Source organism: Rhipicephalus microplus, chromosome X, assembly GCF_043290135.1.
Source record: "Rhipicephalus microplus isolate Deutch F79 chromosome X, USDA_Rmic, whole genome shotgun sequence".
NCBI classification, from domain to species: domain Eukaryota; kingdom Metazoa; phylum Arthropoda; class Arachnida; order Ixodida; family Ixodidae; genus Rhipicephalus; species Rhipicephalus microplus.
The window spans coordinates 126,137,210-126,151,858 of NC_134710.1; the positions used below are offsets into that span (position 1 = coordinate 126,137,210).

At 44.1% G+C, this 14,649-nt stretch overlaps 1 protein-coding gene across 1 annotated transcript in view; it reads left to right on the forward strand.

The window, feature by feature from the left end:
* Nucleotides 1-440: 440 nt before the first annotated feature.
* LOC119176822 (uncharacterized) overlaps nt 441-14,649 on the forward strand; it is a 52,375-nt gene continuing 38,166 nt past the window's right edge. The window contains exons 1-2 of the mRNA XM_075877608.1: nt 441-647; nt 10,674-10,718. Coding sequence (XP_075733723.1) covers nt 585-647; nt 10,674-10,718 — 108 coding nt within the window. The 5' untranslated portion in view covers nt 441-584. The remainder of the gene's footprint in view (nt 648-10,673; nt 10,719-14,649) is intronic.

The window sequence follows — 14,649 nt, forward strand, 5'->3', positions numbered from 1 at the left end:
TCAGAAATAGCTACAGGGAGGCGAAAAATGCTCGCACGGAGCACGGGTTCTGCAGCTTGACAAAGGTAACTTTTCCGAAATCCATCTAAATCACAAATTGGAAAGAGAACAGAGCTCGGAGTAAATAAGCGGCTGCCGAGAGTGGCACCGACAGAAGAAATTACGTAATGCTGGGCCATAACAGACACAACAGACAGAACAGTCACCTCTACAAGCCTCCACCAACTGTTTTATGTGGGCGAACACACATTTTATGTGGTATGTATACACACGTCAACCGGTCGGAGAGTCGCATTTCGGGGGGTTGCCGCGGGTCGGCTCCCGATGGCATGCCGAGAGCGAAGACAAAAGGGCCTCTATCAAACGATATCGAAGCGTTCTGTGCGACGCACAGTGCGCGTCAGCGGGCCTTATCGAGACGTCGACGGCCGTCTCCATGACCCGTTGGCGGCTGGGAGGAAGTCCTGCCCCAACCGGGTGCTTATCGAGCGGCCTGTCCAGTTGAGAGTCAGACCTCGACAGTGCCCGTGGCAGCAGGCGCCGCGGCCAACAGTTTCCGGGCAGTGTCGGCGCCCGCGGATGCGATGTACCACAGCGCCGAGCACGTGTCCACCATCAGCGGCCGCTACGGGAAGACCGAGAATGAGGCAAGCGGAACGCGCATTGCCCGTTCATACGCGTTTGATTATTTCTCACCCGCTTCATTCGTGCTTTGAAGTGTTCAGCGCATGCAGCGCGCTTGACAGCAGCGGTATGCGCAACACCACTGCTGACTGGCGGCGCCCCAGTTCGGTACATGTGTCTCACAGCCTTGGGTGGTATTGCATGCTATCAGCGTATATGTGCCTGAAATATGTCAGTTACTTGCATGGTTGTACTGTACCATTGCCTATAAGTATATGCGGTATATAACACAGACCTTTAGAACTGAGCGGTATCTGTAGCTGTATGTTCCCAGCATGATGATTATCTGCTTGTCAGACTGTTTACGTTTTAAGGTTCACTTGGCACTAAAAAACAAATAGTTATACAGTGTCCTGCTATTGTGTGTCATTCTCTCTGCCAGAATTCATTCTACGTGCATACATTCTTAACGTGTTTAGAGAGCCCTATACATCGCGTACATCTACACAATTCTACACAATTATGCTGTTACTCTGCAATGACGATACTCTGCATTATCTCGAAAGTTGGCGCGAAACGAATGAAACACCGAGAAATGCGCTATTCGTGGGATGTCGCTGACTCGATGTTTGTGCCTGTCATCTGCTGCGACCTAACTGTGGTGTTTCTGAAACTAATTCTTCAATAACGCATCTTATGGGTGCTTTTTATTGTGGAAACGTATATGCTTGGGTAATGTAAAACAGTAACCCCAAGTTTAAAAATATCGCCCGCAAGTGTACCTTATAGACAGCTAGCGCCATCGATGTACATTAAAACTATGGATGTGTTTACGATTACAGTCATAGGGCGTGTGAGTGGCTCCATTTGCTTCCCGTACATTTAATGTGTAAATACGTTACAGTCACTGCCACGTACGCCATACGAGCCAATATATGATATTTATGGTAAGTTCTTCAAATGATAAATAAATGCGATGTAAATATGGGCAAATAAGCTTTTTATGATGAGTTTTGGAACCATGCTTTTTTGAAAAAAAGTAACCCTTTAAAAGTGTTTCATTTGATTAATCTAAACTAACGTGTCTTCGGCTAACACACTGCTAAGTGCAAAGTAGACCTCTAATCAGAGATAGCTGATAAGGCCTTTTCATTTAAATCACGAGGGTGAGCTCAGCTGATCGGCGGCCAGAGGGTTAGAGCTCATCGTCTTTCTTCCTTCTTTTCCCTCGGGGCGGCAAGCACATTCACCGGTCTTACTCTTCTTCGCGCGTATCTACAAGAGTTCTTTCTTCGCGAATGAAGCTCGCCGGGCGAGTGCTTAGCTTGTGTTGCTGAACGCGTACGTGTTGAAAGGCAGTACGCCATCCCACTTTCTGTCATCGGGTGATACATACATAAATATGCTATTTATAAACATCATATTTAAATTAAATCTACTGTTAAATATGCTGGTAAATATGCTGTTTTAAACATGACATTAACATTCTGACAGTTAGTCCATGCTTTCAAACGAATCTTCATTGGTGGGCTTCTCAAATGGATGTTTAGTCTATAGCTTTGGGAAGTGCACACGAACAAGCATAGCCCGTAAATAGAACGGCGTCGAACGTGTCTCAAAGGAATCAAACGGCAGCATGACGCAGCAATGGTCGAGATTCAAACAAAAGAACGCCCCCCCCCCTTCCCTTTTTCGAAGTGCTGCGTGAGAAGGACAAGGTCATGCAGACTAGCCCCGTATGCTAAAAGCGCTACTTGCAACGTCACCGACTAGGTCACATGACTTTGGTTAATCATCCAATGCGGAACGCACAATGCCGCCTCTGGAATCGCCCCTCGACCCAAAAATATGCAGAATAAGGAGACAAAAAAAAAAGAAAACCGAGCGAAAGAGAAGCGGGTCTCTTCATTAGAACTGTCGATCTGATTGGTCCTGTCGATTAAATTTCTCTTGCATCTGCCAACACTTTGTATGTCGAGAAATCGCTCGACATGCTAGCAGAGCACAGCACAGCTGATTGATTGATATGTGGGGTTTAACGTCCCAAAACCACCATATGATTATGAGAGACGCCGTAGTGAAGGGATGCGGAAATTTCGACCACCTGGGGTTCTTTAACGTGCACCCAAATCTGAGCACACGGGCCTACAACATTTCCACCTCCATCGGAAATGCAGCAACCGCAGCCGGGATTTGAACCCGCGACCTGCGGCTCAGCAGCCGAGTACCTTAGCCACTAGACCACCACGGCGGGCCCACAGCACAGCTGCGTACAGTGTGTCAGTATTAGGTGGCTTGAATCGTTATTTGCATTGCACTTGTTATCGGGACGGCTCACTGCTCCCCGTAGTTGAGATCGAAGTAAACTAGAAATCGTTAAACACTGTTTCTAAACACTTTGGGACCCTTGTTTGAATACTACTAGCCATGAACATTTTGTATATTGAGTGAATAGTAATAAATCGAACAGAACTAAAGCCTAGTAACAGGGTTCAGAAGACTGTAAAATAAGAAAGACGTGATAATTGGTACACCTTTGAATTGTCATTTGTGGATGCGGGAGCTTTTATATAAATAACATTTGGTGGTATACAGATTAAAAATCCAACGTTCTATGATTGATCAGTGAGTCACCGAAAAATTGCAAATCTTGCTATGCAAGTGTGTAAGCACGTCGTCCTTATCCATATTTCTTATCAGAATGAATGTGCTTCAATGAGCCTGTGCCTGGCGAGTGTAACTATGGTTTGTCGCAGAGTAATGGGACAGCATTTTTTTTTGTTTTAGTACATTCATAACTGAACCGATGTAATACCTTAAAGCTGTACATCAGTGATGACAGACACTCACAGAACATAAATAATGCTGATGCGACAGTTCGGTGAATATAATTATTTTGCTTTGTACCCTGCTATGCGTGTATGGTAGCATTTAATTTTTTGTGCGGTAAACCTTTTAAAACTTTTTTCGAGATCAATATGAATCGTTCGCACGAGGATATATGAACTACATATTTACCACGACCACAAAGATGTTGTCTGCTGCAGCCTCATTCGCATCTTAGTTGCGATTGAAACCGGGCCGTTCTCGTGGCAAGCAGGTGCGAATTACTACCATCGCTTATAAAACTAAGAAAATATCAAGTGCTCAGGTTAAATGCGTGGCGATTTATGCAGTTTTTAGGAAGTAACCTATATTACCACGACTACAACACCTTCAGATGGGGTTGCATGGGCCACAAACTTCGTTTAGGCATTCTTGAGTTTAGCTTGGAAATACAAGAGAATACTTGGTTTCCTGTTCTTTTACTTAAGGGAGATTTTTAAAAAATGTGTCTGAGGGGATTGCGTAATATTTCTACTTTAAACATGAATAAACTTGAAGGATGTTTGATTTAATAAATGTCTTGTGTCTACTGCATCATTGACACCTAGAGTCACTTCCACAAATACCAGAAATAATTACACGTGGTATGTTCCTAGATTTCGTAGTAATTATAGCCTGCAATCATTACAGCACAACTTGCCACATATTTTAAATCAATATAAAAATGTCAAGCGCTTCTCAGTGAAAGAACTCCGGATGCACTTGGTAAACATGTGATGACTGAACGTGTTTCTATTTTTCGCAACTATTGTTTTCAATGTTTCCCTTGTCAGAGCCAATTGTGTATGATTTTCTGTCTTCTTGTGCTTAGAATTTTTGTTTTAATTATTTTTAAAGTTGCAGATATTGTTTTGTACATTTGTGTGAACATTCAACTTTTTTAGTTTCTAGCAGTGTTGCTTTTTGTTCCTACAACTGCCACATGTGCCTTGCAACGAACCATCGACCCAGTCAAGCTATTGTCAACAGCTTTTAGCCGATGGTATACGCCGGAATCTTTGTATTCCTGGAAATAAAGATCTATTCTAATAACGTTTGCAGGCGCTGCGAGCGTTGCGGGCATAGCGGGCGCCGTATCAGTTTTACAATAGCGTTTGACCCCCCCCCCCCCCCCTAGGGAAACGTATAGAAACTTTCGCCCCGACCACAAACCGAAATGCACGGAAGCTACACACAGCACTGCACGGGCCTCGCGGGTCACGATCACCGCACGCTATGTCGGATTTTCTGCGGGCGGGCCGCGAACACGAACGGCGACTCGCGTTACGACGCATGTACAGCCAGAGGCAGCGACCACACCGCAAAGGGTCGCGGTGCGCTATTCTAAAACTCCCGAATGTCTTTTAGAACGAATATGAGATAACCAAAATGTATGATGACTTGTCGTGAAGGGTAAGCTGGTATCTTCTTGACGGAGCCAAAAAAAAAAAAAGGAAACACTCCACGGCGCAACTGCACGTACCACTGGTATATTCTCGCCTGTTCCTTTTCTGTTCATACCTTTGTTGTAATCGGTAAAAATAACCGACTAAGCGACTAGAATAACATTCGAACCGCGATCCGAAACGGATGCTGACAGCGCTGCAGAAAGCGCGTGGCAAGTAATTAATTTGCATCTTGCTACCCCGTGTTATCACTGTGACCGCGACAACAGCCACCTTCCACCACACTTTCCTCATCAAAGACAAAAGAACACAAACGATCAGTGTCACCGTGCAGGGATCACGAGTGGTTGCGACGTCGGTGCATAATAATGACGCCACTGCTTTAATTCACAGCAGCATAGCTACGCACCAGAGACATGCAAGGCCCGTGTGCCCTATTCCTCTACTCCCACTGCTCCCTTATACACGCGGTTGAATCGCATGCAAAACTTTGCTTTACACTCTGGGATCCAGAGGCGGTGCTGCTGGGCCTACAAGTTACGCGCTTGCAAGGTTACACATGTTGTGGCGGCGTGCTTGAACATGGAGCCACTGTGGGAAATCATGAACTTACATGAAAAGAAACAGCGGTAAAATTAAAAGACGCACTAAATTCACGCCGAGCGAGGGAAGACACGAGCGATGAAATATTGTCGGAAACTGGTTACCTGCTTCTGTGAACGAAATAAAGCAGAACCCACAGAACCAACTCCGGACGTTCAACCTATGATGTAATCTGTCGCAGCGTTTGCCTGTTTTTTTTTTTTTTTTTTTTTTTCAGCGCATGCAAGTGCGGGCTGACTTGCGCATCTTCAGTTCGTGCACTCAAAGCGAGAATTCAACGCGAACAGAGCTATTCATTTGCGTGCATCGGGTTTCTTTGCGGCACTATTATGCGATATCTGCAAGTTCTCATATGTAACGTGTTTTATTGCAGATGTTGTGAGCCTGAGGCGTTTACATTCCAATGAAAGATTGGTTTTGAGGCTTGGAATGACAACGTGAGAATGGCTGACCAGTCTTTTTAAAGCGAAACCCTTATGGATGCCTCATAAAACGTGAAAACTTACCGATGTGCCCTGTCGGCAGCATCAACCCAAATAATACCAACATCATAATCACGTGATGACATCATTGTGCCGTCACAAACTTCAAAAATTTGTGACGTGATTGTGATGCAACGACGTGCCATCCTTTTGGTCAAACGTTGGCAGGTCTCGAAGGCTGTGCAAAACCAGCCTCGGTGCCTCCGATCCCATAGAGGCAGTGTGAAAGGACACGTTAGGTGCAGTTTTCAGAGGGGTGCAAGGGATGACCAATATATCAACTGAAAAAAAAAAGTGGCAGCTTTTGTCTCCAAGTCGTCCTAGGCGAATGCGTAAAGAACCCTGTAAGGTTTTTTTAAGGGCATCATCATCAGCCTGACTACACCCACTGCAGGGCAAAAGGCTCTCCCATGATCCGCCAACCAACCCGGTAATTAGTCATTTTAAGGGCATCAACAGGTTCTGCATAGGTATCTTATCTCTGCCAGCAGTCACAGAACAGCGTCAGGAAGATGGCTGATGCGGCCAGCGTTGCCTTGTAGCTACGCAAAAAAGAGGGAAGGGTGAAAAAAAAAAGGGAGGAAGGTCTACATGGAAAAAATAAAGGTGAATTTGACGACGCCAATTGCATTGCATTTGGCGTTCAATGTGCATTTTCTTTTCTTCTGCGTCCCTTTTTTTTTTTTTTGCCTGCGCTACCACTATACTGAAGGTGACATACCTACAACAAGTTAGCATTATCACTCACATCTGCAAATCCGTCTTCAGCTTACGGCTATTCCAACACGTGTTATTCTGAATCTATTAGCTAGCGAACTGTCTAGAGACCTTTTTCTATAGTTTCAGTTTCGTTCTTCGCGCAGAGTGGGTTGTGGGGTGCGGTGAAAAGCACTGAAGCTGCGCCTTTGTTGTTCAAAGAGCCTGAAGGCCACTACATCAGAACTTTGCTGTGCCGTTGAAGCTTTAAGAGTCGTATTTGACAGTATATACAAAGCGTCGTCCACTCACCGCTGCGAATAAATGTAGCGTCTCATGTCAGTGCAGAATATTCCATGTTTTTTTCACGAGCGCGTCTTGCCAAAACTCGCTTAAATCGACTGCATAACAACAGCGAAGCTAAATAGACGCTCTGTCGCGCTCCTGAGACTCGACTTCACAACAAACCAGAGGCGCGTTGGGGGCAGACCACTGGGACAGACGCACCAGTAGCATTGCAGAAGACGAAATGTTAAGTGTTTCTCACGTAATACTGCACTGTTAATTCCATAAATATATAATGCGTACTTTCGAAAAAAAGAAGCATGCTTGTTTTAAATTGTAAATATAATTCGATCATTCTTGATGCGGGAACGCTATGGCAGAGCAAAGCACACCCTAGTGGCTAAATATGTCCTGCAGCTTTCACTTTTGACTCCTCGTCGCGAAAGTTTTTTGCAATAAAATGTGCGTACAAATAAATTAAGAAAGTTTCTATTAAATATAAGTTCATATCAATTTGTTTTGCACTCGGAAAAGAAGCGTCGTGAATTTCAAAAACAAAACCCACCTGAAGCGGATCCGAAGCCTGTACTTCCCATCATTCCCATGGGAGTACAAGCACCGCTGAAGGAGCCCGCGTGTAGGTATTATTCTTTAAAACTCTGTAGTAGACAACAACATACCAAAATCTTTTTTGTCTTGATTTGTTTCTGCGATGAAGCCCTACCACATGTCACGGACGTCATTATCACGATCGTATGAGCACGATCATCGTTCGCATGAAGGGTACATGTTTGCTGTGATCCTGCAATGAAAAAAAAGATACGTTTTTGGAAGCTGGCACCAAATGTGTACATGAACTGGAGAAGCGTGTGTTGTGCAGTCTACTAAGCAGTTTCCTGAAATAAACTACAGGGGACTCACTCTGGCGCTGCGATCATTCAGTGACCATGGGAATGATGGGTAGTACATGGATTTGCCCAGTCTTCGTACTTGCGGGCTTTGAACGCACTTCTAGCTTTGTTTACTGCTGCGTTTTGGTTTTGTCTTGTTTCGAATAAAACAATAAAAGAACCGCTGTGAACTTGGTGAAACGTTTTGAATTCATGAGTTTAAAAATTTCCAGGTGGTGAAGCATAACTGTTAAACCTTTTCCGAACTTTCTAATGCGGCAAAGCAGAATCAGGTCACACTGAGCCAAGTGGAGCCAAAATATTGAATACAGGGCAAGACTAGGCAAATATGTGCCCAATAATCCTACACTGAAGTGCCGTCCCATAGACACTAACACCTAAGTTCTCTCCAGTAGTTTTATAGCAAACTCTTTGTTGTCTGCTTCCACACTGGTGTCTCGTCCCTAGCACAGTTTAAGTTTACAAAAAAAAGTCTCTATATGCTTCGTTTTTCCTCGTGTTTTGTGTCGAGTGCGCTACACCCTTATCATTTCCCAGCTAGTTCAACTATCGGACACATGCCGCGAACTTGCGGCATGTGTCCGATATACAACATCAAAGGTTGGCATTGTAAGGAAGCTGGATATAGCTTATATTAAACAGCCACTAGTTGGGCCTACCACAAGTGCAAACTGTAGGCCGACTGGTAAAGCTGAACCACTCCATAAAGATTTTATTTTAAAAAGAAGATTTATCATGATGCCTACCCTCAATTTTCTGTACACACAGCTGATATAAAAGTCATATTCCTTCTCGTGACATCAATCGTTGATGTCTAGCACAGCGTATTCGCATGAACTGATGTTGACGTTTCAGCATGTGTTGTGACCGGCGCTAAGAACTAACAGCAGTATTGAATTTAAAAAGTTCGGACATGTGCCTTGCATAAACATACGCATTGCATAAGGTGACGCGTTGCATACGGTGAAAACAGTGACAATTGTACGCATCACAGTTAGTTATATAGCATTAAACTAATACTCTAATAAAGCGTGTCTTCACGTACATCCCAACATTTGTGTTAGATATCCTCAATTTTTTGTTACCAGCGTCATTAAGCGGTGGCTATCCAACATAAAACGTTCAAACAATTTGTATTGTACGCTATTCAACTAGTTCCAACAGCTTTCAATGCAAGAGGAGAAACGCACCATTGTATTTGCGCTTGCTAACGTGTGATCAATCAATCAATCTTACCATCGCTGCAGGTCGCGGGTTCGATTCCCGGCTGCGGCGGCTGCATTTCCGATGGAGGCGGAAATGTTGTAGGCCCGTGTACTCAGATTTGAGTGCACGTTAAAGAACCCCAGGAGGTCAAAATTTCCGGAGTCCTCCACTACGGCGTCTCTCATAATCAAATGGTGGTTTTGGGACGTTAAATCCCACAAATCAAATCAATCAATCAATCTTACTTCACACTTACAGTAATATATACACTTACCTCCTTGTTTAGTAGATCTCTTGCGCTGCCGTAGTACATTTATTTCCACAGTAGTAGAATGAAAATGGTCAAAAAGTCAAGTTGACTGGAAAGCTACACTAACGAAATGCTGAAAACAAAAAGCCTACTGGTATGTTTTTTTTTTTTACGTGTAAGCGTTGCGCTATTTTTTATCATGCAGTATGACTAGAGAGGCATTGTTCAGCGGAATTAGCTTTCGTTAAGAGCAACCGAGGAATATGGGGCTCTGGCTATGGGTTTTATCGTGTAGCATCAGGACATCACTACTACAAATCTTCGCCTCCCAAACACCATGGAGTTTGACTTGGCGATGGTACTCAGACTCAGACTTTTCTAGCACAATCCGTGAATTTATTTTGGGTATGTGAACACTCGAAAATTTTTTTTTGTTCTTGTAGTTACGGGTATACGACTGAACACACCTGTTTGTCGAAACAAATGAACAACGAAATAACGCTCGCAAACTTATCTCTAGTATTTTCCTCTCTTTACTTTCGCTAAGTGTGCCATCGTTGCAGGATCAGCGTAAACTGCTAGGCGTTCTCTGCAATCTAGTTTGTCGTTGAAATCACGAACGCGTCAGCTCTAACGGGCGACAAACCAAACAGCCCTGGCGACAGTTGCATCACGAGCGCCCGTGGTTTTGTCGTGGCTCCCAGAGGACACGAGATACGTCGTCCAAAGTGCACTGGTTACATTGTGGTAACACTCCAGAGAAGACAGAGTTGTCATTTTTTTAGTCAACAGTCCCAAAGCATAGTACACAAGCGCTCATCTTATCGTGGACACTGCAGATATGCCATCTGAGCGCCGCCCAACGATTTCCACCATCTTCGCTTCCCTGCGAATTCGTCTTGACGAGATTATTCTTCGCGATGTCATGAGACTCGGGCTCCCGTCTCTTTAAAGCAATATACGCTACTTAATTCTTCGTGGTGTGCACTCACTTTATTTAACACTGATCTGGCAATCGCTTCAGTTATCGGATGTGCTTGTTATCAATTAGTCAAAAGTCGAGGTTCACGTACAAGTGAACCTAAACTTTCTTTTTGTAAAGAGAATGTGTTTAGCGTTTCGGCCATTCTTCAATTGATTATTGAATGCACAGAAGAAACGTTCCGCGATGTAGTCATTGACATGTACCCTGATTTCCAGCTTGCAGCTTTTATTCATGACATAGGTATATACGTTTCAAGCAACCATATAAGGTACAAAATATGTGCTGGTCAACGCGAGCTGAGATAGCTTTTGGCAAGAAGTTTCCACTAATTACAGTCTTCTTCTCTGGTTTGCAACGCAGCCTCCATTCCAAGACGTCCCTCTCTACCCTAGAAAAGAAAAAAAGGTACGAAGCGCTTTGCTAACACCAGTTCATCTTTCGGCAATCTTTACTCACTCAATTTCACTGCTTCTTCATCAACTACTTTTAGACAATGCAGGACTTTTTTTTTCATTTAAACTAAACTGATGATTTCTTTTCGCGAATTACATTTCCCTGTGAGTTGGTCGCTCTGAAGGCTATCCTTTGCCGTGTGGTAATATTCACAGAATTTGAGAGCAATAGCGAGTAGCCCCATACATTCCTCAGCGGAGCCACTGAGTTTTATTCTGGCGCATATTCGCTGAGCTCATAATGATGTTGTCCCATCAGTAGGATCAGCTCATAATGATGTCCCATCAGTAGCCGAGCTAATTAAAGCCGACTTTTTAAATCAACGTGGGCATCCTAAATTGAACAACCAGCCCTGAACCCAATCTGGCAGGGACTTAGAATTGAATTCTCGGTAATAAGTTCATTAATTCGTATATTGGTGATTCTCTCAACCAATTACACTAAATTTGATGTCAGTACGATTGGCCTTATGTTATCCAACATGTATGCTCCATTTTTATTTTTGAGCAACAATATAATTTTGGCAAGTTTCCATTGTGGAGGTATCCACGCGTTCCCTAACGAATAATTCACTAGTTCTAGCAGAAGATTAGGTGATTCCTGGAGTAAAAATTTTAACATAGGGTTCGTAATTCTACCTGGTCCGGGAGCTGTCATCGGTAAGCATATAACACAGTCTGACTCAATTCTGCTAAAAAAACTTCTGGAAATCATGCAAGTTTAGCAGCATGGGCCGAATAGCCGAAAGATTAGCAGTGAAGCGGCGTTCTAAACCTTGCGCTATGTCTTTTAGAGAGGTGTTCATTTCTTGCAGCGTCAAGACACATGATTGCAAAGTTAAAGACGTTCGCAGTACTTTTCTTGTCCGAAGATAAGCGAACAAAGCACGCTTACTTTTCATTTAGAAAGATAATCGAAATGTGTACTGTCGTATTCTTCTTTCGCGTGGTTCACTGTACGCTTAGATACGCCAGCAAAAAATTGATAGTCCTTCCAGTTTATTGGGCATTGATTATGAAGAAGTTTTCTCCAAGCGGCTGTTCGTCTTCTATAATCGCGCGTACACTCATCGTTCCACCAACGAGAGGAGGATCATTTGTTCGATGGAATAGCAAAGTCGAAATTTTTCCTAGATCCCTTCAGCATTGAGCCAGTCGTAGATGCAATCTTCTTAGTACTGGCATATCCAAGTTTAGAAATCGCAGAACGGAGGCAGGCTTGAGATTTGGTATGGTTGATGTATGTGCATTTTGGTTGATCTAAACTCATTGTTGGACAAGTAATATCAAATACTACAGAAATATGGTCGCTGTTAGTTGCCGAATCCAGAACAGCACATGAAAAAACGTTGATTGCATTGGACCAAAAAGTTAAATCTAATACTGAGCAAGTCTGACCTCGGACAAATGTTACAAGACCAATATTCAGACACGAGAGATTGTTGATTGATATGTGGGGTTTAACGTCCCAAAACCACCATATGATTATGAGAGACGTCGTAGTGGAGGGCTCCGGAAATTTCGACCGCCTGGGGTTCTTTAACGTGCACCCAAATCTGAGCACACGGGCCTACAATATTTCCGCCTCCATCGGAAATGCAGCCGCTGCAGCCGGGATTCGATCGTGCGACCTGTGGGTCAGCAGCCGATTACCTTAGCCACTAGATCACCGCGGCGGGTTCACGAGAGATGGTGGTCAATAGTCCATTCCCACAGTCGCCTACCACAAGAATCTGTCCTTAGACCCCAAGACAGATGATGTGAATTAGTCTCCTGTGAGTACAATTTCCTTTCTACATGCCACCAATACACTGTCAAGATAACGAATACTTTGCACACCGAAGGGGAAGTAACGATTTACAAGTGAAAAAAAGGGTGGTATCCGGGGAGGCATAAGTCTAATGCTACAATTTCACAATCCAAGTCTAACATTCTGAAAGAAATTTTTGCCCTATGGCATAATGTACTTGATACAAGGATCATTAAACCACCACTGCCTGTTGGGTGATCTAATCGAAAATAACGAAAATCTGTAAGATGGAAATATTTATCTGGTGTAAGCAAAGTTTCTGGGATAATTATAATATTAAGATTAAAATGATTGCAAAAGTAATGTCGGTTGAGGCTGAGAATATAGAACGGCAGTTCCACTGTAGTACCCTCAACTGACCTATGATGTTGAGCGCACCGCAGATGCGCATGCAGTGGCCTTGTTAGCATCCTTACGCGAAATAGCTGATTCATTCCGTTTAGTTTCGGACTTGAGATCGGTGGAGATATGGGATCTGGTACGTTATTAGTTCGCATGTCGAGTTTAATATCCGTTGTAGCACTTGTGCTCGGCTGAGGCATATGTCGGTCCAAGTGCACCTGTGTTCCTGACTGCTTAGCCTTGTCTGCAGATGCAGAAAGTTCGTCCAAAACTACATTGCGTAGCTGAGTGGCATCGCCGGTAATGTCTGATACTGCAGTTTCTGTACTAGTCTGTACTCCTTGCACAATCTGCTTCAAAGAATTAACACCAAACAGTCAGAAAGGTTGTATATAAATTTATGCATTGTCTTACTCACTGCCTTTTCCACGGCAGTTTCAATAGCCTGCAACAGATTTGAGGCTATACTGGAAATGTAGCACGCTGTAATGCCAGAGTATCTAAAAGCCCTGTCTCTAACTATGTGAACCTCCTCGGAATGAGCAGAACAGTCCGAGTTGTCAGCGCCGTGACTCCCCCCACAGAGACAACACTTTTCCGCTGTTGCAGTACACTCGCTTGAAGAATGGCTCTCTCCGCAGCTGCTAAAACGCACATTAGATTTATTCTCCCGCACTGTGGCCGAATCTCCAGCAGTTTTTGCACTGAATCGGACGAGAAGCGAGAGGCTCTACTCGAAAGATCAATTGCCATAATTTTATTTTTGACGGGCATGTGGTGCCCACAAATGTCACGATGACAGATTCGGTCGGTACCCTCTCTTTGCCGATTAGGCGATTACACCGGTAAATTGAAACTACGCCTGCTTCAGAGAGCCTGTCTAGGGCCTCAACTGGACTCAGCTTGGAGTCGACTCTCCGTACAAGGTCTTTGGTACATGCAGAGTGTGGCGGAATGAAAGCACTCACCGGGGTAGCGGCAAACGAGGTGCATTTGAGAAGATCCTAGACGCAGGTCTTATCCGGCGACCTTCACACGATACCTCCCCGCCCAAATGGGCGCACATCTGTGATGGTCTGGAAATGGTTTAAAGTATCTTTAAGTTCCTTTTGGACCACCTGAGGTTTTGTAAGTCTGATGAAGCCTCCATTTGTAGGTGCGAGTGCCACGGAAATGCTGTCGATACCACTGCGAAAAAGGAGTGTAGCGGCAATTCATTAGACGGCAGGGACGCTGACCAGGCGGATCGCGCCTGGCCAAAAGAAGTAGTCGACATGAGCACTAGAGATATGGTTAGACTCAGAAACAGATAAACTAGAGACTCTAGATGTTATAGAGAACTAGATGTTATAATTTTCTGAGTGCTGTGCTTGCGGTGTGTTTCTGCTTTGCTGTCAGGGTGGCACGACGTAGTCAGGCTTTTACTTAGCCTTAAGTCGTGTCCCCCAAGGCAATCTTGTTCAATTTTGCTTTGAATAAAAGCAAACCAAACCAAACCAAACTCGAACACTAAGACTGCAACGCTAAAACTACTCAATCCTCAGCCAAGAACACCCCAGCAGATTTCACACGCGCAAGCTTGAAGGCATGGCGCAATTCATAATTGTCATCAGCCACTGCATGAACAATTGGCACAAAATTCCTTGCAAGTGTTTAGCGCATACCACGCATCTCAGAAGAATGATAAAGGATAGCATAGCGAGAGCTGGCCTACTACCCAACAATTAATATT